The sequence below is a fragment of the Merops nubicus genome, unplaced genomic scaffold (genome assembly GCF_000691845.1).
Source record: "Merops nubicus isolate BGI_N331 unplaced genomic scaffold, ASM69184v1 scaffold8655, whole genome shotgun sequence".
NCBI classification, from domain to species: Eukaryota; Metazoa; Chordata; class Aves; order Coraciiformes; family Meropidae; genus Merops; species Merops nubicus.
In genome coordinates, this window is record NW_008610285.1 from 60,951 (window position 1) to 83,762 (window position 22,812).

At 37.0% G+C, this 22,812-nt stretch overlaps 1 protein-coding gene across 1 annotated transcript in view; it reads left to right on the forward strand.

The window, feature by feature from the left end:
- The window catches only part of LOC103773495 (serine/threonine-protein kinase D1-like), a 63,335-nt gene that overhangs the window by 28,455 nt on the left and 12,068 nt on the right, over window positions 1-22,812 (forward strand). Inside the window, 11 exon segments of the mRNA XM_008940865.1 lie at window positions 6,068-6,278; window positions 8,005-8,082; window positions 11,888-12,092; window positions 14,551-14,674; window positions 15,475-15,552; window positions 16,469-16,748; window positions 19,065-19,117; window positions 20,488-20,560; window positions 21,508-21,614; window positions 22,117-22,172; window positions 22,174-22,267. Coding sequence (XP_008939113.1) covers window positions 6,068-6,278; window positions 8,005-8,082; window positions 11,888-12,092; window positions 14,551-14,674; window positions 15,475-15,552; window positions 16,469-16,748; window positions 19,065-19,117; window positions 20,488-20,560; window positions 21,508-21,614; window positions 22,117-22,172; window positions 22,174-22,267 — 1,359 coding nt within the window.

Consider the following 22,812-nt stretch of genomic DNA (forward strand, 5'->3'; position numbering starts at 1 on the left):
TCCTGCTTCGTATGCTAATTAGCTTATCAGTCCTTTGCGCTTGTGCAGATCTTCCGAGAAATTATGGGCAGGGGTCTTCGGTGGTCTTTGAGAGGAAGGCCGTAAGTCTTCCTCGCAGTGTGCTCTTCACCCTTTCCCTGGAATGCGACGATTTTGCAACCTTGTAATGTCTTTATCAGTTTGAGCTAATTTGTGTCCTCGTTTACCATCTATTTCTCTTCAGCAAGGGGATTTATCAATGTTTTTGTGTTGGGTGCCATCCTGTTTTCTAATTCTTGTTCCTTATGGTTGCCTTCTAGATGGGTTGGAGTGCCCTTTTCATGGTTGAGTGTTCTCAGGGTTGCTTTTATTTAGATAAGGTTAGAATGTCCCTTCTGTCTGTAAATAAGTCCTTGCTAGCAAGAGAAGCAAACTTTTCCATCTGTTAGCTGTTTCTTTTTCTCTTAAGTTATATGATACTATATTCTACATTCTAAAATTCTTAATATGTATAATTAACCATTATTTTCTATCTATTACTATTCTTGCCCCATATCACATGCTCATGATAGTTTATTTCTTTTGTTAAATCAAACCTTTCAAAATTGTAGGAATGCCTATGTTGTTTTTTATTTAATATCTCAGTGTAGAGTGCAGGAATAATGTCACAATACTTTTAGATATTGAGCCTGCAAAAGGTTAGCACTTCTTTGTGACCAGGTTTGAAAAACTGTGTATTTAGGAAAGTATAGAATGTGTAGCCTGTCTTCATCTGAGTGAAGGTTACTGACTTGAATGTGTTTCTGCAAGCATGAGTTAAAGAAAAATGAACAAATATCAAAATTGAAGCATTTCTTTTCTGACTCTACGTAAAGTTTTGGTGGAATCCCTGGGACAATTCTAGTGGGTCTCCTGAAACCTTTTTAAAGAAGTCAGGCAAACGGCAGTCTGTTTTACTTGTTAGGCTAGCCTGTGTGGCTGGATTGCAGGGCTGATCCTCTCTGTGTTCCCAACAGGCCTACTCTGCATCCAGGCAGTCAGCTTTAATTGCTTCCCATTTAGTCTCTTCAGCGTCTTGCTAACATTTCTTAGATTTCTGTGCTTGGGGGGGTGCTGGAAGACAGTCAGACTCACCCAGGTAATAAGAATAGTTGAATCCATTGGCAGGAATCAGTTTTTATCTCAGTTTCTTAATTGCATTTGGCAGTGGAAAAATGACCAGGAGGATCTCCTGCTGAGGTATTCTTACCTTTGGGGTAGCAGTTATATGGAGGACTATCTCCTTCCTGCAGTGACAGGGTTCTATACAATGACTTCGTGTTTCCAGCTACTTTTGTGCCCTTGAAAAGCTTTTAACAAAGCTCACCAGATAAATCATTATTAGCTTTAGTAAATTCTAAGAATTCAAACAAATCAAACAAGGAGGGGCTAGGCATCGGCTAGTAAGTCATGCAGAATGCTCCATGTTAGGCAAAAGTTTGGCACCTCCTCCTTCTTGGAATTAAAACCAAACTTTTTCAAAACTAAAGAGTAAGCAAACACTGGATTCTATTAGATGTTCTCACAGTTTAAGGCATAACTGAATTGAAGTCTCTGAACTTAACCACTGGCTTAGTTGGACATCTGTACAATTAAATGTCTGCACATTTCTTCATAGAATCATTGAATGGCTAGAGTTGGAAAGGTTCTTGAAGACCATCTAATTGCAACCTCCCTGACACAGGCAGGCACACCTCTCACTAGACCAGGTTGTGCAAAGCACCATGCAACCTGGTCTTGAACACCTCCAGTGATGGAAAGTCCAGCTTCCCTGGGCAACCTGTTCCAGTGTCTCACCACCCTCATAGTGCAGAACTTCCTTACATCTAATCTAAATCTACACTCTTCCACTTTGAAGCCATTAACTCTTGTCCTATCACTACAACCTTTGAAAAAAAAGTCCTTTCCCAGCTTTCTAATAGGTCACCTTCAGATACTGGAAGGCTGACATAAGGTTTCCCTGGAGCCTTCTTTCCTTCAGACTGAAAAACCCCAGCTCTCTCAGCCTGTCCTTATAGGAGAAGTGTTCCAACCCTCTAATCACCTTCGTGGCCCTCCTCTGGATCTGCTCCAATCAGTCTGTGTACTTCTTGTTTTGGGGGCTCCAGAGGTGGACACAGTACTCCAGGTGGGGTCTCATGAGAGTGGAGTAGAAGAGGAGAATCACTTCCCTTGACCTGCTGGCCACACTTACGTTGATGCAGCCCAGGATATGTGTATGTGGTCACTTGGAAAATCATACCATGAGCTGTTAAAGTATAGATTACCTTGCTGGGATGATTGTTATGAAAGACTATTTAGTGTTTGGAGCTGCACAGGCTGTTAGTTTCCATGGTGCAATCCAGTTAAGCAATCATTTCCTGGGAAGTTTCCAGTTTTGCTGAGTCAGTAGTCTGGCTAACTACCAGGAAAAATTAATTTCTCTTTCTAACAAACCAGGAAAACCAGCTGAAGAAGGTGCTTTGTGGAAGAGACTCTTTCTTTTGCAGTGAAAACAGGATAGTTCCTGGTTTTCTTTCCTTCCAGGGGCTTTAAATGGAGGCATCTGCCTGATGCTGGAAGTGCTGGAAGTTAAAGTTGAGGGATATTGACAGGAGGTTTGGAAGATACTGGGAGGAGAAGCTCATCACGGACAAGAGGGGGGAGACACTCCTCCTAGTCATTCAGTCATCAGAGGGGTCTGGAGTGATGCTCTGGGTGCTGCTGCCATGAGTTCTCTGACACCAGCCTCCCTTCCCTTGCTAATTCTGAGCAGGCACTGCTGAAGAGGGAAGGAGAGTGAGTCCGTCGTATCAGGCCTGTGCATTCAGGAGAGAGACCAGGTCTGTGACTGATGATGTCTTTTGTAGTATGGGAGAAGGTGAAACTCAGCATTACCTCTGACTTGACCTGAAGCCACTGTAAATGAAGAATTGCATAGCAGTCCACTGCTTGCAGAATAGCAAGGAAAAGCTGAAATTCTTTTTATGTAAATTGGACTGTAAATAGAAAAAGCTGACAGATACTACCTACAAAGAATATATTAGGGTGAGTTTGGGGCTGTCTATTTATTTTCACTTGTTTTGAGGTGAAAGTGGTGAAATTGTTGTGTTCATTTGTTATTAATCTTGTTATGCATTCTCAGTATATAATTTTTAACAGAAATAGAAGCAGCAGTTTAAGTATTAACATCATGTTAAAAAATTAAAGTAGGGACTAGTCTTGAAGACTGACATCCTGCAGTAGGTCTTCCAATGTTTTGTCTTTTGTTTAGTATGCATTACCACTTGAACTGCAGAGAACAGTTCTAAATTACTAGCAAAAATGTAGTTAATCGTCTATTGTCTAGCATTACTTGGCAGCCATATGAAGTGAGACTTGAAGTAACTCCTTCAAAACTGTGCTTTGACTGACAAAAATTTCATGACACAAATATGATAAACAACAGGACAAAAGCTTTATCAACGGTAACTTGTATTTGATCAAAGCTGATGGTATGATGAGTGTTTTTTCGAGAGTAAGTGCCTAAGATTAGTCACAATACATTTTGGCAACACTACTGAAGTTTGTAAAACCAGCAAGGCATCTGGTGTGAAGAACTGGGCTAAACCAGCTTTCTAAACTCCTTTGAGCATCAGGATAACTAGGTATAAGTAATTTGGACTTTTAAAAAGCTTTTAGCAGTATTCAGTTGCCAAAATAATTTTGGATTTGGCAATAATTTAGAAAATGAAGGCAAGCAATGACAATACAAAGACTTAATGTAGATGATATTAAAGTTCTAAGAGAGATTATAACATTAGGAGATACTTGAATCGCTCATACTTCAGACAAGAGTAGGATTGTCAAATAGCTCTAGTGCTAAGAAGAGTAAACTGAAATATTAGTTTGTTGTAGTGACATAATGAAATCGAACAATAGAATTCTTTGCCCCTAAGATACTCACTCCTTTTCAGTTAAAGTACATTTTAAGAGAATAATGTGATTACATGTTAGAAGTCCGCCAAATGTCCATATTCAAGACAAAGACAGCAAGGCGTTGTGACTGATGCCTTGCAGATGGTGACTGGGGTTAAAGCAAACCATTAAAGAATTACTTTATTAAAAAAGAAAGTACTTATATTAAAATACAGTACATCACATATAAAGCTGTTCTTGTGAAGGCTGAGGAGCAAATTCAGAGCTAGGTGTCTTGAAAGGCACTGCATTGACACTGAAGGAGCATGAGTCTGGGCCAACACCATCCCTATTCTGCATAGAAGACTGAGAAGACTACGAGTATTTCTGTCTCCCCCTGTGAGATTTGTCTTGTCCACGAGTACTGAGGACTGTCATTTGCAGAGAGTTGGCACAAGCTGAGCAATGTAGTTTATACTGTATATGTGGGCTCATTCTTTCCTTCCTGCTGGGCTTCTGCCCTGCCTTCCAAAGTCGTGTTCTTGTTGACTTCGTAAACTTAATGCAATCTGCCTGGGAAATATTAGGCAAACAATATTGCTAACTAACAAATATTAAATTATAAACTGAGACCAGTTTGGGGCTTTGTTCATATGTGTAAGTGCTTTATAGAGCATAAAGATCTAAAAGTCAGGAAGTAAACACATAATATCCAAGTATGTACTCTTACTTTTCCCACTCTCATTTATGAAAACAAAAAAGGCAGATGCTTTCTTATACTTGTTTCAGTCTAGTTTGTTTAGGGTCACCATATGTACCTGGCTCATACAATGTAGTCTGTGTATTTTTCCTTGATTTAACAGGGCTACATTTATACAGTGGATAAGCATGTAGTGTTGGCATTGCTGTCAATTAGCAGGGTAGCTCTAATGTTCAGCAAATTTATTGCATATGCTTCTTTGGAAAGACAGGTGGTTCTACAGTATAACCAAAAGAATTGATCTTCGTGGTAAGAAACCTATGTAACTTTGAAAGGAAGAAACTCCCCCACCACCACCCCAGCAAATACACTATGAAGGCAAAGTTCTTCTGCTATATGAGTTACTTTCAGATACTTCTTTACTGCCAAGACTGTGAGATTCTCAGACAGAAGCACAGAGAAATGTATTTTTATATTTTGATGACCAGGGAATAATAAATCAATCAGCCTTACTCAGAAGAAGAACTTCCTATAAAATTAGTAGTTTAAAGCAAAACACTTTTTCAAGTTAGGCCAGTATGCAGTTTCAGCTACTACATCATCTTGAGCAGTTCAGGCTCACTGGGAATGACTCATTTTCTAGCCTTCAGTTATCAGATTATTTGCAGATGGTGGCAAGAAGATCTTGAGGTTTAAATTATCAAGCTACAGCTTGCCATTTTTTTTTTTTTTCTTTCCATGTTAGCTGTGGATGTACTTCAGTTGTTTCTTAAGGGCAGTTCTTAAGAGAAGGCAGTTTTCTGGGTCAGTTGTTTCCTAGGGTAGTTACCATATTTACATATAAATTAATTTAGTGGAGAAATTAAGGTAATTAGTTTCTTTCAGGGATTCTTTGGATTCCATACTTTAGACCCCATGTTTCACTTCATACATATTTATATATATTCATTTAAATACCTGTTGTGATCTATAGTACATAATCTAAATGTGATACAGTTAGTGATAGCAAACATTATAAATAAAGGGAATGGAAAATAATAATCTGTTTTCTATCAAAACCTGCACGCACAGAGATTAAGGTATTTTTCTTAACATCTATGCAAAAAAAAATACAGCCTTTCAAAGTTACCCTGGAAAGAAAAGAGCAAATAAGAGAGATAAAAATGGTTTGTGTTTTTATTGGAATGCAATATGCTTTTCTGAGAAATCTTCAGTGAATATTTTCATTTTGATTAAAAAATAAAAACCCATTTCTTCCACAGTGTGAAATGTAGTGTTGGCAAAGATACTGTTTGATACCAATCCAATTTCTGAAAAACGGCCTGAGGATATGTTGCATGTTTATTAATTTGTCATAAAAATTAATGTAAGTGCTTTTACATATGACTTAGTGTTCTTAAGGTATGTATGAATATGATACCAAATAATTAATAAATCATATTTTTTTCAAATGTTCTTTTCTCTATTTCACAGCAAAAGACACCTTCAGAATCATTCACTGGGAGAGAGAAGAGATCAAATTCACAGTCCTACATTGGAAGACCTATTCAGCTAGACAAAATCTTAATGTCCAAGGTTAAAGTGCCTCACACTTTTGTCATCCACTCCTACACACGACCAACAGTTTGCCAGTACTGTAAGAAGCTTCTCAAAGGACTTTTTAGGCAGGGTTTGCAGTGCAAAGGTAAGTAAACACCCTTTAGGATCTTTAAAGCTAAGCATAATATATTCAGTAAATCAGCATAGGAGTAGTTATTATGTAGCCTTACTCATGATTTCTTCACTAAACTAAGTGTAAACACATGTACAATTACATTGGATTAAACTGGAACCCAAATGACAGTGCTGGCTGTTCTGCAGGAGTTGGCTGCATGGCTCTCTGTTCTTACTCTGCGGTATATCTGCAGCAGTTCACATCTTTTTCACTCAGGTGTAAATTGTCTTATATTTGGCACTTGGTGGACGTGTGCTCACAAGCAGTTACAGCAGAATAGCTAACACAAAGGACTCTATTATTATCTTCATTGTTTCAATCTGCAGACTTATGCTTGAATTGAAGCATGTGCCTGAGTTCCAGCAATTCAGGGTTTTGTGGTAGTTGTAATGGAAGTAAGATGATCTTATATGAGAATTTAAACAAACATTTTTTCAATGTGACTAATATGCTCTCAAGTCTCATGAGGTTGTACCTTAGCAGATGCTGAAGTGAATCAAGCCCCTTGGATTGTAGCCTAGATTGCTGGCTCACCTTAGCCAGCTGGAGTGTCCATAAATACAAAGTGTTGTTGTGCATGCCCTGGTGTGAGATAATGTTGGCTAACAGATCCTTAAAATCCCCTACATTCTATTAAAATAGACAATAACTATCATAGAATTAATCAGTATACTTTGTTTTACTTCTTTGAACTAACACCCTGCAAGAATTCAAAGTTGCATTCATTTCACTGTAAGATGTGATTCTGTTGTGATTTAACAAAGCACAATCTCTGTGAAGGCATCATCTGTTTCAGTTCATTTTGAATCCCAGTAACATAAATATTAACTTGATTAAAAAATATGTATTTACCTACAGTTTACAGGCACTGCTGTACCTCAGTTGGATTTTGAATCAATTCAAAGTTAAATAATTACAAGGATATAGACATCCTTAGTGTATTTCTTCCTTCCTGGCTCTTTGCTTTTCCAGGTGTGTCAATAAGTTACAGCTCTTAGTTTAAGTAAAATGTGTTCATAAGCCAAAAGAAAACAGTTTAGATGACATCTAATAAAGTGCTGCTTGCACATATGAAAAAAGTAGAGGTAGAGGTGAAATAAAAATGGATGGAGTAAGGAAGGTATTGAAGGATCTCTCCACTGAAAGCTGTCTAGCAATTGCTTTGTGATGCAAAGAAGCAGCATTTTCTTGCTTACAATTGTTGGCAAGGGTTCTCCTGTTTCAATTTTCGGTCTTCATCATCTGATTTGGAGTCAGTCATTTAAGCTATGTTGGCTGTACTGCAGCCCAGTCTGCTTCTTTCACTATAAAAGCAGCCTCTGGCTTTGCAGTCACTCGGGTCTCTTGATGGCTCTCATAGAAGAGCCAACCATACACTTGGGCTGCAGCTAGTGCTGCCACCCACTTACCCTCAGTGGTGCTTTCTTTCCCCTTCAGGGGAGCACACTTGTAGCATCTTCATCCTGTGCATTCCACTGGTGGGTGGCATGCAGCCAGGCTAAGGAATGCTCTCTGGACATGTTGACTTTGTATGAGTGAAATGGTAGGGCTTGATGCATCTAGACTGCATAGCAGGAAAAATTATAATTCTGTTACAGAAAAAGAGAAATAAATTTAATCTCTTCATATTTGTTTGTTTAGTTGGTTGGTTGGTTTTGTTGTGTGTTTGTGTTTATTTTTTTTTTTTTTTTAACAGACTGTAGATTCAATTGTCACAAACGCTGTGCTCCTAAAGTGCCAAATAACTGCCTGGGGGAAGTTGCCATTAATGGAGGTAAGTTGCCTTAGCAATTATTTCTGTCATTGTTTATACCATCTGTTAAATAAAAGAGAAATGTAAAACCCTGACTCCTAGAAAGCCATGTTTTCGGGTTGCTTGGGAGTGGCCTTTCCTCTGCAATATGTCTGTTGTACATTGAAGATGAAGTGTGGGAGGAACCATACAAGTGGCTCATACACCATCAGCTCAGAGTTTGTCTTTTCAAATAGTTGACACTGACAGACAGTCTCAGCTGTGTCACAGAGGTGGTATCAGAAGCAAAATGGGTGACTGATCATGGCCTGTTGAATGCAGAATGCTAGAATAAAGCAAAAAGTCACATGCATGAGAAGCTGGCATTCACCTGTCAGATGCAAGCACAAAACTGATTTTTAAACTGAGGGTGGTGGGAAAAAAAGTTCTTTAGGAAACTATTCCTGGGAAGGAAAAGCATACCTGTGAGAACTGCTGCAGGAAAAAAATTCCACAGCTTACTGTTGACATAAATATAAGAAATAAAGGCTTGAATATCTGCTGATTTTCCCATACGTGTGCTGTCAGTTTTGTGTCAAGTATAGGAGTGTATGAGTAGGCTTGACAGACAGTACCGGAGGAAAAAAGGGTGGTTGTAGATGAGTTGTTGATTTCCTGGAAAATATTACTTTTCCATATGATAAGAGAATAAGAAGTGTGGTGAAGTGTTCAGTTTCTAATGCATTTTACCATGTTTAGTTTTCATCCTAAATAGCTTCTCAGGTGAATTAAGTATTACCTTATTAGGCATCCTTTTTCAAACTTTAAACTGGTGATATATTTTATTGAAGAGAGATAAAGAATTTCCAAAATTAGCAATGTTAACTAATATTTTTCATAGTATTTCTTATAGTAGTGTGATTGTATTGCTACCAAGTTTTTGTGTTTATGGGAAATTAGTATAAGCAAAAACATTTCAGATGCTGAGTATCCAAACTGAAATGTGATAAAGTGCCTGATTTTCTGGAAGGCTGATGTTGCACTCCTACTGCATGTGCTTCCTGATGCACCTCAAACTGGACTCTTGGAGTCAGGATTATTATTTTTTTAAAGTCTGTATACCATTTATACCTCACTATAACACACAGACACACATAATGTTAGGGGTTGGAAGGGACCTCCAAAGATTGAATCAAACCCCCCTGACAGAGCAGAACCATCTAGTGTAGGGCAGGTCACACAGGAATGCATCAAGATGGGTCTTAGAAGTCTCCATGGCAGGAGACTCCACAACCTCCCTGGGGAGCCTGTTCCAGTGCTCTGGAAACCTTACAGCAAAGAAGTTCTTTCTCATGTTGAGGTAGAACTTCCTGTGCTCCAGCTTGTATCCTTTGCCCCATGTTCTATCGCAGGGTACAAGTGAAAACAGGTTGCCTCTTTCTTCTTGACACCCAGCCCTCATATATTTATACACATTCATTAGATCCCCCCTTAGTCTTCTCTTCTCCAGACTAAGAAGCCCCAGGTCTCTCAGCCTCTCCTCATATGGCAGGTGTTCCAGTCCCCCAGTCGTCCTCGTAGCCCTCTACTAGACTCTCTTGAGTAGCTCTCTGTCTCTCTTGAAATGGGGAGTCCAGTATTGGACATAGTAACCATATAACCATCCCATAACATAACTATTTCTTCATGAATGCAAGTAATGATGCTTATGGAAGTCCATGGCTTGATTTTCAAATCCAAGAGTTAAACTTACACCATGATACGTTAATTCCACTGGTACCAGTATAGAATTCTCCCTGAGATTTGCAGTTGGAGAAAATAATTAAATCTACTTATAAATACCATTTTTCCTGCATAGGTGCAGTTTTAGCGAGGAGTGCAAAACAAGATTGATAAAAAGTCCTAAGAGAAGATAGGAAGGCAAGCCTTGTTTCTGGACATCTGGACTAAATAAACAAAATAGACATTTGTTTTTTAATTACTCTTTGAAGTTCCTTCTTTCCACATGAATCAGCTGTGTTTCATCCCTCCAACACACCCTCTATGCCACTGCCTCACTTTTGACCCACAAACAACATGCTACTTCTGTTGACTTGCCTCCTACATGACTCTGATGCCAGGCTGATGGGAAATGAGGGTTTGTCTGAGGAAGAGCTGAGTGAGGAAAGCTTGTGCAAAGCCACTTACAGAGAGAACACGTTCTCCAAGCTTACTCCAAGTTTACTCCTTGAAGCTCTCCATCCTAAAATTTATAGAATTTGGCTTTTCCCCACCACACAATATCCACAATATGGTATTCACAGTGTCAAAGTAGAACTCTTAATTGTGTGTCCTAAATGGCTCATATAGGGTCCTCAGGATTATCAAAGGCAACTTCATCCTGGTATTTCATTTCTATTTTTATAGTAATTTGGTTCACATTATTTTCAAACTTAATAAATAAAATACAGTATCTATTACTCTGTTCATCTGCTGTGTGATATATCTTCCCCAAACTACTAAGTGAAGGAAGAGCTGAAGCAATAGAAATTAAAGTATGGTCTCCTTAATAAACACATTATAAACTAAATGTAGGAGGTTATTTTTAACTGATTGTGGGTTTATTAAAAATAGAGTTTTAAAAAGTGTTATAGGAATAGCAAAGAGCCAGCTTTGCAACTGTAAAGTGTCATTCATGACTTGACTGTTTCTACTAGAGATGAAGACTGATGTGTCTTAATCACACATCAGTAACTTCTACCCAAATATTTTAAGACTCCACTACATATAAACCAACCTTTCAGCTGTGCACTTCCAATTTGAGTGAAATGCCATCAGTTCAAAACATTTGCTGTCAGCCAACAGTGTGCTTTTTCTTTTGAGACATCATGTACGCTGACTGTCAAGAACTTTTCTCCACAAGATTAGGCAAAAATTTCTCAATAAGATTATTTTGTGTCTTTCATGTGATTTAACCTTACTTCAAATTTCTGAAACACTGCAAACATCACATAAAAACTAATGCTGTCTTCACTGTTTGACAGGGCTGATGATTTTGAAATGTTAGATCACAGCCTGTATAGCAGCAGGCTGATTTTCAACAAAAAGCTATGTCTCGCTTTGGTCTTTCTTAGGTATACCTAATCTTCAAACCAGAAAATTTAGCATAATTTAAATAAAGGCTGGAAGACACTATTAGTACTATGCCATGTATGAATAAGTGAAATCTGAAGTCTCTGTTCCCTTTTAATATTTCTTTTCTAAAGGCAGAGGGAGCGTTATTTCAATAGTGTGGATTACTGTGCCATATTGTGCAGTCTTCACTGAGAACATTCATGCAAAGGAAATACGTTTTGTCCTTCAAAATATAGTTCACATTATAAGTATTTTTCTTGGGATTTATTTCAATAGTTCATCATTGTGTCATCATCATATTATAAAATTCCTAAATTCAAAATTACTGCTTATTAGCATCAGTTTGCGTCTGTATCCTCCAACAGCCATCAAGCCAGTACCAAACATTAAAGTTGTTTAGAAAATCTGCCAGAAGATCTCAGAAATAAAGCTTATGAATAGAGAATGTTTGATAGAAGGCCACAGATCTCTTCTTTGACTTTGGTATTCCTTAATAGAAAGTTGCTTTTCTGAAAATATTGTGGTTTGATGCATTTCAAGTTTTCTACAGTGATGTTCTAAATGATTAGTAAAACCACGCTTCACCATTACACATATAGTACTGAGTAGAGATAGACCCAGGCAATAGAATTCCAAAGAGAATGCTAGTTTATCTGAAGCTCAAAATGTGTCTGGATGCTGTGATTGGAGTACTGTATATTTTCAAATAACAGCTTGAGAAATTTCTTTACAGATCTTCTTAGTCCTGGGGCTGAGTCTGATGTGGTCATGGAAGAAGGGAGTGATGACAATGACAGTGAAAGAAACAGTGGTTTTATAGATGACATGGAAGAATCTATTGCTCATGATTCTGAGATGTCAATGATAGGATGCCATAGCGACAACGGGGAAATGCAGGATGCTGATCCGGATCACGATGAGTCTAACAGGATGATCAGGTGAGCTGAGGAGTGGGTGTACCTTCCATCTTCTTCTGAATTTATTTGTAAGAAATGTGTCTAGGGCTCAAGGTGGAATCAACTTGGACACTATTCTCAATCATTGAGAATGGGGAGAGCTAGTGATATGTGGTAGTTCTGAAATTGCAGTGGAATTGCTTCACTGAATATATGCAATAGGAATTTAAGAGAAGCTTAAAGATTATTGTCAAGTTGAATTAACAACTGAAAAGTAATGTACAAGTACTTGTTACAGACCTGTTCTCTTCTGAAAATTGTGTTGTGAAACTATTTCTGCATGAACAATAGAGAGCAATTATATTATTTTTACTTGCTTATTTTTCCAAGCATTTTTCCCCTGGCTAATAGTGCAATATCTGAAAATAAAATGTCTGAGTAGCTATGATATAGTTTGTTTTAGATTAAGTCTTTGTCTTTTTAGATACTTTTAGAAGGAAAGTTTAACAGACTTGAAGTAGCACTTAGAAGCAAGTTACTATTAGTGGTTATGAAGTGACCAGTCAGGAAGGAAAATAGGAATTGAATTGTGCAAGTTACCTGAGAAGTGTCTCAAGAGAAGGTAACATTATTCACTTATTGGAACTGTAGAGAACAGTAGGAAAAGAAGTAGGGATTATTCATTGTAGGGGAACCTAAAAAGAATTAAGATCCTTTCAGCTGAAATGTCCTTGATGTAGAGGATCAATACCTTGAAGAACTATAGAATGCTTTTCTTCCACAAGTCCCGGTTTAACTTGCAATTTTCTCTTTTATTTTACTTACTAGGAGTCTCTATCAGTAACGTGTTCCCCTTAGCTCTCTGTTACTAACATGTGCGTGTTGCACTGGTGGAAAGCAATTCATTTCAGCAACATGCAGTTGTACTTTCCATAGCAATGAACTGGTTTCTGTACTGTCATATTCATCTACATAGGCATCATATATAGACATCTTGTATTACTGGAATATAAACCTATGCTTATATCACAGAATTATTATCATCTAATAGTTTGAATGTCCCAGTTGCATTAAATATACAACATGGCAGGTTTTCAAAATATAAATACCCAATTATAACTGATAAAAAGATAGCCAAGTACATGTTTTACTTAGTTGAGGGCCATCCCTGTATTTCCAGTAATACTTGCCCCCAGTTTTTTTTAAGGCTATTCTCCACATCTGTAGATTAGTTTTATGTGATCTGTGAGAGACAAATAAAAAAAATCAGTCTCTTGTCAGTACACATAAGAGTAGCTAAACAGGAACCACAGCTCGTTTGATACTTTTTAGGCAGAGATATTAACTGTATGTTACAGTCTTAATGAAACTTTAAGAGAGCACACTTTTTGCATTTTGATTGGAAATTGCTAATTCATAAAATGTTTCTTATTTCCAGGATGCATTGCAGTGAAGCAGGGCCATCTGCAGACAACTGCAGTCACAACTGTGGAAACTTAAGCTATGACTCTTGTCCTGGGCAGTTTCTACCCTTTTTTTTTTTTTTTTTTTTTTTTTTGTTAGAACTGTTGCACCAGTAGCTTTGCCAGGAGAACACATGAGCTCTGTGCTGTGTTTTCATATACAATTCAGCATCTCCATTTAAAGTTCTACAAGAAATAAGAAAGTATTTAGGTTTAAGATTGAAGCAGATTATGAGTCCATATTCCATTACACTGAATCTGTTTAAGGAATGGTTAACCCTTAACAGTAAGGAAAGTGGGAAGATGGGCTTGGTTACTTCTTATACCTCTCCAACTAGATAATCCAGTTTTTATCTGATGGAGCTCTCAGGCACACTGTCAGATTCCCATGCCTTCCTGATTTACCACGTGTTAGCCAAGCTGTGGAAAGTTTCATGCGTATCCCAGAGTGCAAGGCAATGGGACTTGCTTTAGGTCTTTGAGAATAAAATACATTAGCTTCAGCCTCTTTAGTTCCAGCAGATTCTCTGCTGTGCAGATTCTCAGCTAGGCAGCTGACACATTTTTTACTCTGTAAACCATCATCATTCCATTGTGTGTTTGAACACGAGAAAGATCACAGGACAGTTATTTGATAGACAATGTTTACTTAGGTTATGAGAGATTCAGGATCAAGTACTGGTCTGAATCATGCATAGCAGGGGCTTGAGCTGTGTCTCCTACAGCTGAGGCCCTAGCTATTTGACCATCTTCTTAGCTCATTTTTAAGAATACTTATGGGAGAGCTATGTGTGTGTAAGCCTTCAGAAAGTCTCTGTCATTCTCCTAGTGTAGTATTACATTGTTTTTGTATTTGTAATATCAAGATACTTGGAATGACAAAACAAAATAGGGTGCAGTTCAGATCTGATAGTGGTGGTAATATAAATATGATATTGGAGATATATATATATATATGTATTCTGCTGTAAAACATTTTTTTTCTTTTCATCCAAAATTATCTTCTTTTTAAAAGCCTTTATTGATTTATTCTTAAGCCCTTCAACCAGCAACAATATTCCATTAATGAGAGTGGTACAATCTGTGAAGCACACAAAAAGGAGAAGTAGTGCAGTAATGAAGGAGGGTTGGATGGTTCACTATACAAGCAAGGACACACTGGTAAGAAATGTTAAGGACGACCTGTCTTAATGTACATACTATATGATAGTACAGAATCAAGTCCTAACAATACTTTGATAATTTAGAGTCACTCATGTAAGGCATTTTTTTGCAGCATTCGTGATTCGTAAAGTCCTGAGTCCTGTCATAACTGAGGACTGGCATTGCTTGTGAAAAAACAGGAGACAGTTAAAACATAAAAAATACCTGAACATGTCAGTTGCATTAGCCTAGACAGGCAAATGTGGAGACAATCTGAAAAAAAAGTGAAAAATAATGTTAACACTTTAAGGGTTCTGGAAAGTAGTTTTACCTTCATGCTGTGGCCTGCTAGATATCTTACTGCTAGGTGAATTTTGACTTTTGTAAAATAGATTTTTCTATTTTACAAAAGTGAAAATAAAAGTTTCTAAACTTTTAGAAAGTTTAGAAACTTTCTAAAGTTTCTAAAGTGAGCTGGGGTGTTATAAGTGATACAGAAAGAATATTTAATTATTTTAGCAGCATACCTGTAGCAAATTGTGCTGAATGTAGTGCAGATATTGAAATTACTTTTTCAATTTTTAAAACTTGGACAGAGTTAGATTATTCTGAAACAACAGCAGTGGCCCTATAAGTCCTACACTCAAATATAAATTCCTTTACAAAATCTTGCAATAGCAAATTAATCTTTATCAATCACAATTCGTCTCTTCAAACTTAAGCAAAACATTTTGGAAGTGATGCTTTTGAGAAACGACCAGTTCATTAATTTACTTGGTAAATGCTAGAAAGATTTTTTCCCTTGTTTTTCTCTGCAGAGGAAACGACACTACTGGAGACTGGACAGCAAATGCATTACGCTTTTCCAAAATGATACTGGAAGCAAATATTACAAAGTAAGGAGTATTTTTAATAGATGCTTACTAAAAGTGTAGTAGTAGTATAACTTTGATCTATGTTTGTTTTCATTATTTAAGCTGCATTTATATATTTTGCCTTTCACAAACAAGTGTCAGATCAGAAAGGTGTCAACTAACACGGATGTGTAAAATGCATGCTGTGGAAGTGGTAAGTTTTCATACAGGGGCAATTCAGTACCAGCAGCAAATTCTGCCAAGAAGCTCAACTGACATTCAGTTGTTCATAATGCAAATTATTTCCAAACGATTAGATATAGTGTATGTTATTTTAATTCTGTACTTTGGTTCTCATGTTGTGATTTTGATTGTTAAATGTTGTTTTAATGCTTGTATCCTTTTACCTGACACAATTGAAGTCCTTAGGCATTGCTGCAATAAATTTCAATAATGAGAAGTATTTTTTTCATATGGCTTCCTCTTAGGGAAATACGTCAGAGAAATGTGCCTCAGGTGTTATTCAAGATGACACAATCAAGTTTACACCTATGTAAAAGGTGGATTTCGAATCTTAATTTTGAATAGATTTATTCTGCAAATAATTAATTGCAGACAAATTTTATTAAATAAGGAGTCAACAGGTTTTAATTTTCTAGTGGCATTCTGTTGATATATGGATGGTCCTGCTATGTCTGATGGCATTTCACTGCTCTGTTTCATAAGTTTAATTAAATAATTAAAGTTCTAAGGTCTTGGAAAGAAACGTTTAGTATTTTACCATCAACAGTACTCTGTGTCATGGAGTTTCAGATTACAAGAGCCTTATTGTTTGTGCAAGAAGCATGTGGTTAAAAGCAACAGCTAGTATCATAAATCAGTTAAATAAAGTTTATGCTATAGTTTTATGTTCTGATAATTTTTACAGGGAAAGTATTTTTTTTTTTTTTAATTTTAGGAAATCCCATTATCTGAAATTTTGTCTCTGGAACCTGCAAAAACTTTCACTTTGCTGCCTCAAGGAGCCAATCCTCATTGTTTTGAAATAAGCACAGCAAATATAGTCTATTACGTTGGAGAAAACATAGAAAACCTCTCAAGTGTTCCCCTGAATAACAGTGTTATCACCAGTGGTATTGGCATCGACGTGGCACGAATGTGGGAGATGGCAATACAGCACGCCCTGATGCCTGTCATCCCTAAAGGGACATCAACAGGGTCAGGACCCAGCCTGCACAGTAAGTTTATTCATTTCCTCCATTTCAGATAAGTAGAGTCATATCACAAATGACATTGCTCAATCTTCTGCACATGTTGAAAGAATTATTGCTCAGCTAGTAAAGGCTGTTCTGTCAGGGCATATTACCTGTCAGCACATTATTCTGCACAACGCAGTTTCTTATCCTTGCGTTTCTAGTTTATACTGGAACACCTGTACGAATATACGAGATGCAGATTTGATAGTGAGGAAATAGTTGTTATATTAGTAAGCCATCTCAGCCACATTTGTCCTGCTGACATGAGTAATAGCTTCCTTGTGTGGAGGAATGAAATTTTCTGAGCTCCAGTTGGGAATTGATAGATTTTTCCCATCGTGACTGTAATTTATGTTTCTAGCTATCTGCAGAAGCAGATCTTCATTCTTTAGGTCACTGTAGCATAGATGATATACTCCCTTTCATCCGCATTTGGCTATACAACTGCCACATTGTCCCGTGCTGAGATGAAGTGAGCTCAAGTGTGAAGAACAGCTGTTCTAAGCACAACAAGACATGAATGTTATCCAGGAGCAAAAGGACTGAATATATGTCTTTGCCTCTAATTCACATACCTTTGGGTAATTCTCTAGCAAAGATGGTAGCTTATATAAACTAAACCTGAAACTCATTTAAATCTAGCTCAGATACTGATAACCAAGTAGCACAGAGCAAACAATTCCTCGCTATTAGGCATGTGTTACTCTGGTAACTCTGCTACTTGTACTCAGCCTAGTCAGTGTAAAGCAAATTTGAATATGTCTACACAATTTGGATTAGACCTTTTGTTGCAATATACACCCGTTTTAGCACTTGACATCTGGATGCTATTAATGCAGTGCGAAATGCTAATGAGACGGCAGGCCCTTCAGAGACCAAGTAATACAACAGGCTGTGGCATTGCATCTCCAGGCACAACAGCTCACATATCAGATTAGATCATGTCTGTCCTTTGCTTTCTCATCTGTGTTCCTGCATAAAATAGCGCCAAATTCTGGATGTCATTTCGATTTGGCTTGTTGCCTAGTGCCCTTGGTTTGAGCCCAGTGTAGCTGAAGAAATCACATAAAATACTGGACAGGGACTGACAGCTGTTTTTTCTCCACCTTGGGAAGTTTGAAAATTTTCTTTACAAGTTGGTAGTTATCTTTGGGGTTTTTGTGTGAAAACTAAGGTCATCAGAGACCTTTAGAGTGAATTCCTGTGGGGAATGAGAATGATAGCAACTTTGTCTCTTCTGCTCAAAGTATAAGGCTTGTCCATGTCTTTGTCCACAGTTTTTTCATATAAACACAAAGCAGTACATACATTTGAAAACAAATTGGCAATGATAAAAAGCCTCAAGAAACTTAAATATTCCATTCCAAACCTAGTCTATTCCTAAGAAAAGGATGAGGGAGTAAGCCATATGGGGCAGAAGTTACTCATACTACTTAGAGCAACCAGGAGAGGTGCTGATGGGTAGCAGTGAGTGTCTTCAGTGTGTAGTACAGACTTTATAGTAGACAATACTGGTTTTGATGAGGCTGAAATCCATGTGGAGAAACTGAAAAGTCAACATGAGCAGGTTTCTAGACAGAGGCAGGAGACAGAAGCGGCAATGCTCCAAAAAAACGTTCTATCCTCCCCAATATGACGTCTTTGTGTAATACAGCTAGCAGTAGGCACGTTCTTACATTTTATTGAACCTCTCAGTAGGCTTGCAGTTCAAACTGCTTAGGGCAACATTCTAAGCACTGAAGTTGTAGAGGTTGCGATGTTTGTTGTATCAAAGCACAAGTGCAAGTTTTTGTTTCCATTATGTGTTTTAATAATGTCTCTTAAGCCAATTGAAATATGTATTTTAACAGGATGCAGACAAATTTGAATGTGTGTTGGCCTTCATGTGAACAGTGTCAACTATATTGACACTATAAATAAAAATTATTATTAAATCCATTCAATAAAAAGTGTACCCTAGTTGCAGTTATGTTACTTGTATGAAGTATAAAGCTCCAAAATAGAATGGAAACAGCAATAATAAACTTATAAATGGGAATTATGAGATACCACTCTTAAAAAATTGATAATTAAATGTATAATTCTGTTCTTTTCCATACACTGCAAAACTCTTGTTCAAATCACATATTTGTGGGCTGTTGTAAATTTATATTGGCAGATAGATGAACAAGCTGACCTAATTGGTCCAATTTCTAGAGCTGTCAGTAGATATTGATGTAATGTAAATGTCATTTCCTATTACTACATGTTCAAGCTAAAAGCACAGCAATCTAAAGTGTATTTTACTTTCTTCCCTAGGGGATATATCCATCAGTATTTCTGTGTCAAACTGCCAAGTTCAAGAAAACGTGGTGAGCGTTCTCTGGATGCGGGTGCTAGACATGCTATGATTAAGCTTGCAAAGTCATTGATCTGTTTTGCAAAGAGGAATGTTAGAGGAGTTCCCACCAGCCATTTGTTGCTTACTTTGTAGAATTTAACAAACAATTAGCTCTGCTAACTCTTCCGAAAAATCATCTTCATGGCACCTTTTCTTGAGACACAAGAATGACATGCAGGTGATTTCACTGAAAACAGAATTTAACTGCGGATCCTTGCAGGATGTTAATTACCAAAAGGAGAAATGAGCTATAGAGGTTATTAGTTTGTGGAATTTGCCAACTGAACTTCATAAAGCTAGTCATAAGGCTTGAGAAAGATACCATTTCCTGTCATCACTGAGAGGTCAGATATTCTCTGTTCTCTAAAGAGAAAACTATCAGAAGGAAGAGCTATGTATGTTATTACACGTATGTAGAGAATTCTGGGTTTCTTTTACACTAGGACTGTTAAATACAGGACATGCAGTCAAGGTAAATGGCCACACCACTGGTTTTCTCTCTCTTGGGCAGATAAAATAAACAGGACTCCTTGCAGACAAATAAAGATTTGGGGCAGGTCTGGTATTTGCCAGAAAAAGATTTGCGTGCTAGGGTTGTGTCCACTTGTTTCCTAATAAAAAGCAAGAGAGCCTTTGTTATCGACTCCTTGGCACTCTTATAGCCTTCCTTGTATATGTTGCTGGTTAAATATCAGGAAAATGAAACTGAGCTCCAAGGTTTGAGGTTTTAATCTCCTAAATGAACCTGCTAACAGCTTATGCTTTAGCCTGTGTTTAGGCACTAAAAAATAGTGCCTAAACATGTGAGACTCTCTCTTTTTGTCACAGATGGAGTATTTTACCCTTCTCAGCCAAAAGTCCAGAACTGCTGTTAGTCACAAAGCTTTATATAAACAAAGAAACCACTTGCATTTTTATGACTGACACAAGCTAACACGTTCAAGAAAATGTAAAATTTGGATTTTCTCCCTTTTCATAAAACTCAGCAGTAATTTATAGATTTGGGATCCTGAGACAAATGGGTAGAATACTGCTAACAAGACCCTCTTAATTTCCATCTGCACTTTCATTGTCAAATCCCACAGAGTGTAATGCTTTGCACTGGGGACTGCTTGCCTGGAACAAGGCAGTGGCTGAAACCTACCAAAAATTTGGCAACTTTCACAGCAATTGCAGTTAACATGGCTTTAAAGAAAACTTGCATTAATGTTTTTGGCAGATAATATATTTTGAAATGCAATGTACTAAATGTATGCTACTTGCCTCTAGAAAAAGCAAATTAAATACAAAGTTTGTTTCTATATATCAGGGTTTAATATTTGTTATGTTTTATATAAACAGGATATTAGCACTGTATACCAAATCTTCCCAGATGAGGTATTGGGATCAGGACAGTTTGGAATTGTTTATGGAGGTAAGGGTTTGATGTGTTGTACAATTATGCTTAAGATAGAAAATTTCTTGAATGGTGAAAGTATTTAGACTCTTAAATGTTACAGAAATTATCCCATTTTTTTTTATGAGCAGTATTCACTAGACAATGAAAGTGGGTTTTGTTGACAGTCTTTTTGTAATATGAAGTTTTCTACCCAATAGTGAGTCAGTGTATATTGATAGCTTCATATTCTCTGTAAGTTCTAGAAAGAAAACACTGAAGTGTAGAAAACTGTTATTTTTGTGAGCTGTAATGAAGAAAAGAAAAAAAATATTTTTTCCTGCTGTTTTTCTTGGTATGTTTGGATGAGCTTTTTTCTTTGTATTTCTGTAATTTGTTTAATTTTCTTATCCATTTTTTTCTCTTTTTCCTCCTCTTTTTAAAGCAGTTTTCGGACATATACTTAGGCACAGCTGTTGTTTGAGACAGCATGAAGTGAGAACTAACAGCAGATTTCCGACTGAGGAATCTCTATGGCTCTCTGATAAATCTGGAACATGCACTCACACTTATTTTGTTATTTGCTAATCTGGAGCTACTATCAAAGGACTAAGCCCATAACCTGCCAGTTGCAGAGAATGCAACTTAAATATATAACCAAGCATATGTGTGTATGTGTGTATATTTGTATATGAGAAAGCTAACTTTGCATTTATACTGTTGAAATGTAGTCGTGACTTTCTCATATTTGTACATTTCTTATGTGTTTAGCCAGTTTTGTCAGATGATAATTTTAAGAAGTTTCTGCCAAAGAGTAGAAAGAAGGGACACGAGAGAAAACTTTTAGTGACTTAGTGATTTTAATTTGCTTCAAAACTGCTCTGAGAATTACTTCGTTGTGTCCATTTGTACAGCCCTGTGAAACTGGAACACTTTTCAAAGTTAATAATGTTAATTGCTAGAGACCTTTTCTTTTATTAATGCAGGAAAACACCGCAAAACGGGAAGAGATGTTGCCATTAAAATAATTGACAAACTAAGGTTTCCAACTAAACAGGAAAGTCAACTTCGTAATGAAGTTGCAATTTTACAGGTATTTTTTAATTTCTTTTACTATATTAACTCCATTTATACATTTCTATAAGTACCAGATAATATGATAGTTATTTTAACTGATAATCATAAAGTTGCAATTTTACAGGTATTTTTAAATTTTTTCTTACTATATTAACTCCATTTATATGTTTCTGTAAATACCAGATAATATGATAGTTATTTTAAGTGATAATCACTAGTAGTTTTGCAAAAATACTAGTAATTCTGCTGTTTAATCTGTGTAAACAGCCAAGGCCAAACGTTTGTTCAGCACCAAACACAGCAAGGAAAATGTGTATTTGTTAAACTAATTTGAAGGTCATCCATTCTCCTGTACTGTCCCTAGAAATTTTGTGCCTGTTGCCTACAAGTTAGGCACACAGTTTATGTTCTGAAACCTTAAAATGTTGTCTGGTTTAAGGGAGTTGGAAGACTGTCTGTGTAGTGGTAAAACCTAATGATCATTTTGGGAAATCTAATGCTGAATTTATCTTCAACAGAATCTTCATCATCCTGGAGTTGTAAATCTGGAGTGTATGTTTGAGACGCCAGAAAGATATGGAAAAACTCCATGGAGACATGCTGGAGATGATCTTATCAAGTGAAAAGGGCAGATTGCCAGAGAGAATAACAAAGTTTTTAATTACTCAGGTAAGAAAGTAATGATAGACCTAGAAGGAGGTCTGAGGTCAGTTATTGGCATTGTTTCTTATGTTTTACTTATAATTTACCTGTCTGATTTATGAAAGCCTGAATTGTAATATCAGGGGCAGTGCAAGAACTTTGCGTATACTATCCGATAGGTAGTAAACCATTAGGAGGGTCTACAACTAGACACATGTACAGTAATCTGGCTGCTTGATGGCAGGGCCATCAAGGTACAGTTTCATATATGCTTGAAGAATTAAGCACAAGAACAGGATGCAAAGCACTAAGAGTAAATTGTTGAAGGACTTAGGCAAAGAAATTTGAACCTCTTTAACTGCCCTGTACATAACCATTGCAGTTTGTCCTATGAACTTTTGTGTGTGTTTTCTGATTCAATGTGTCTGGTTTCCTGTATGGCTTGTCTTAACAATGTGATCTGGGTGGGGTTTTTTTGTTCTTCCTGTTGTCATATTATCATATTGTGTCTTTCGCTGCCCATAATGCTGGTTTAAATTTAGATACACAACTGAGTAGTGAGCTGACTCAAA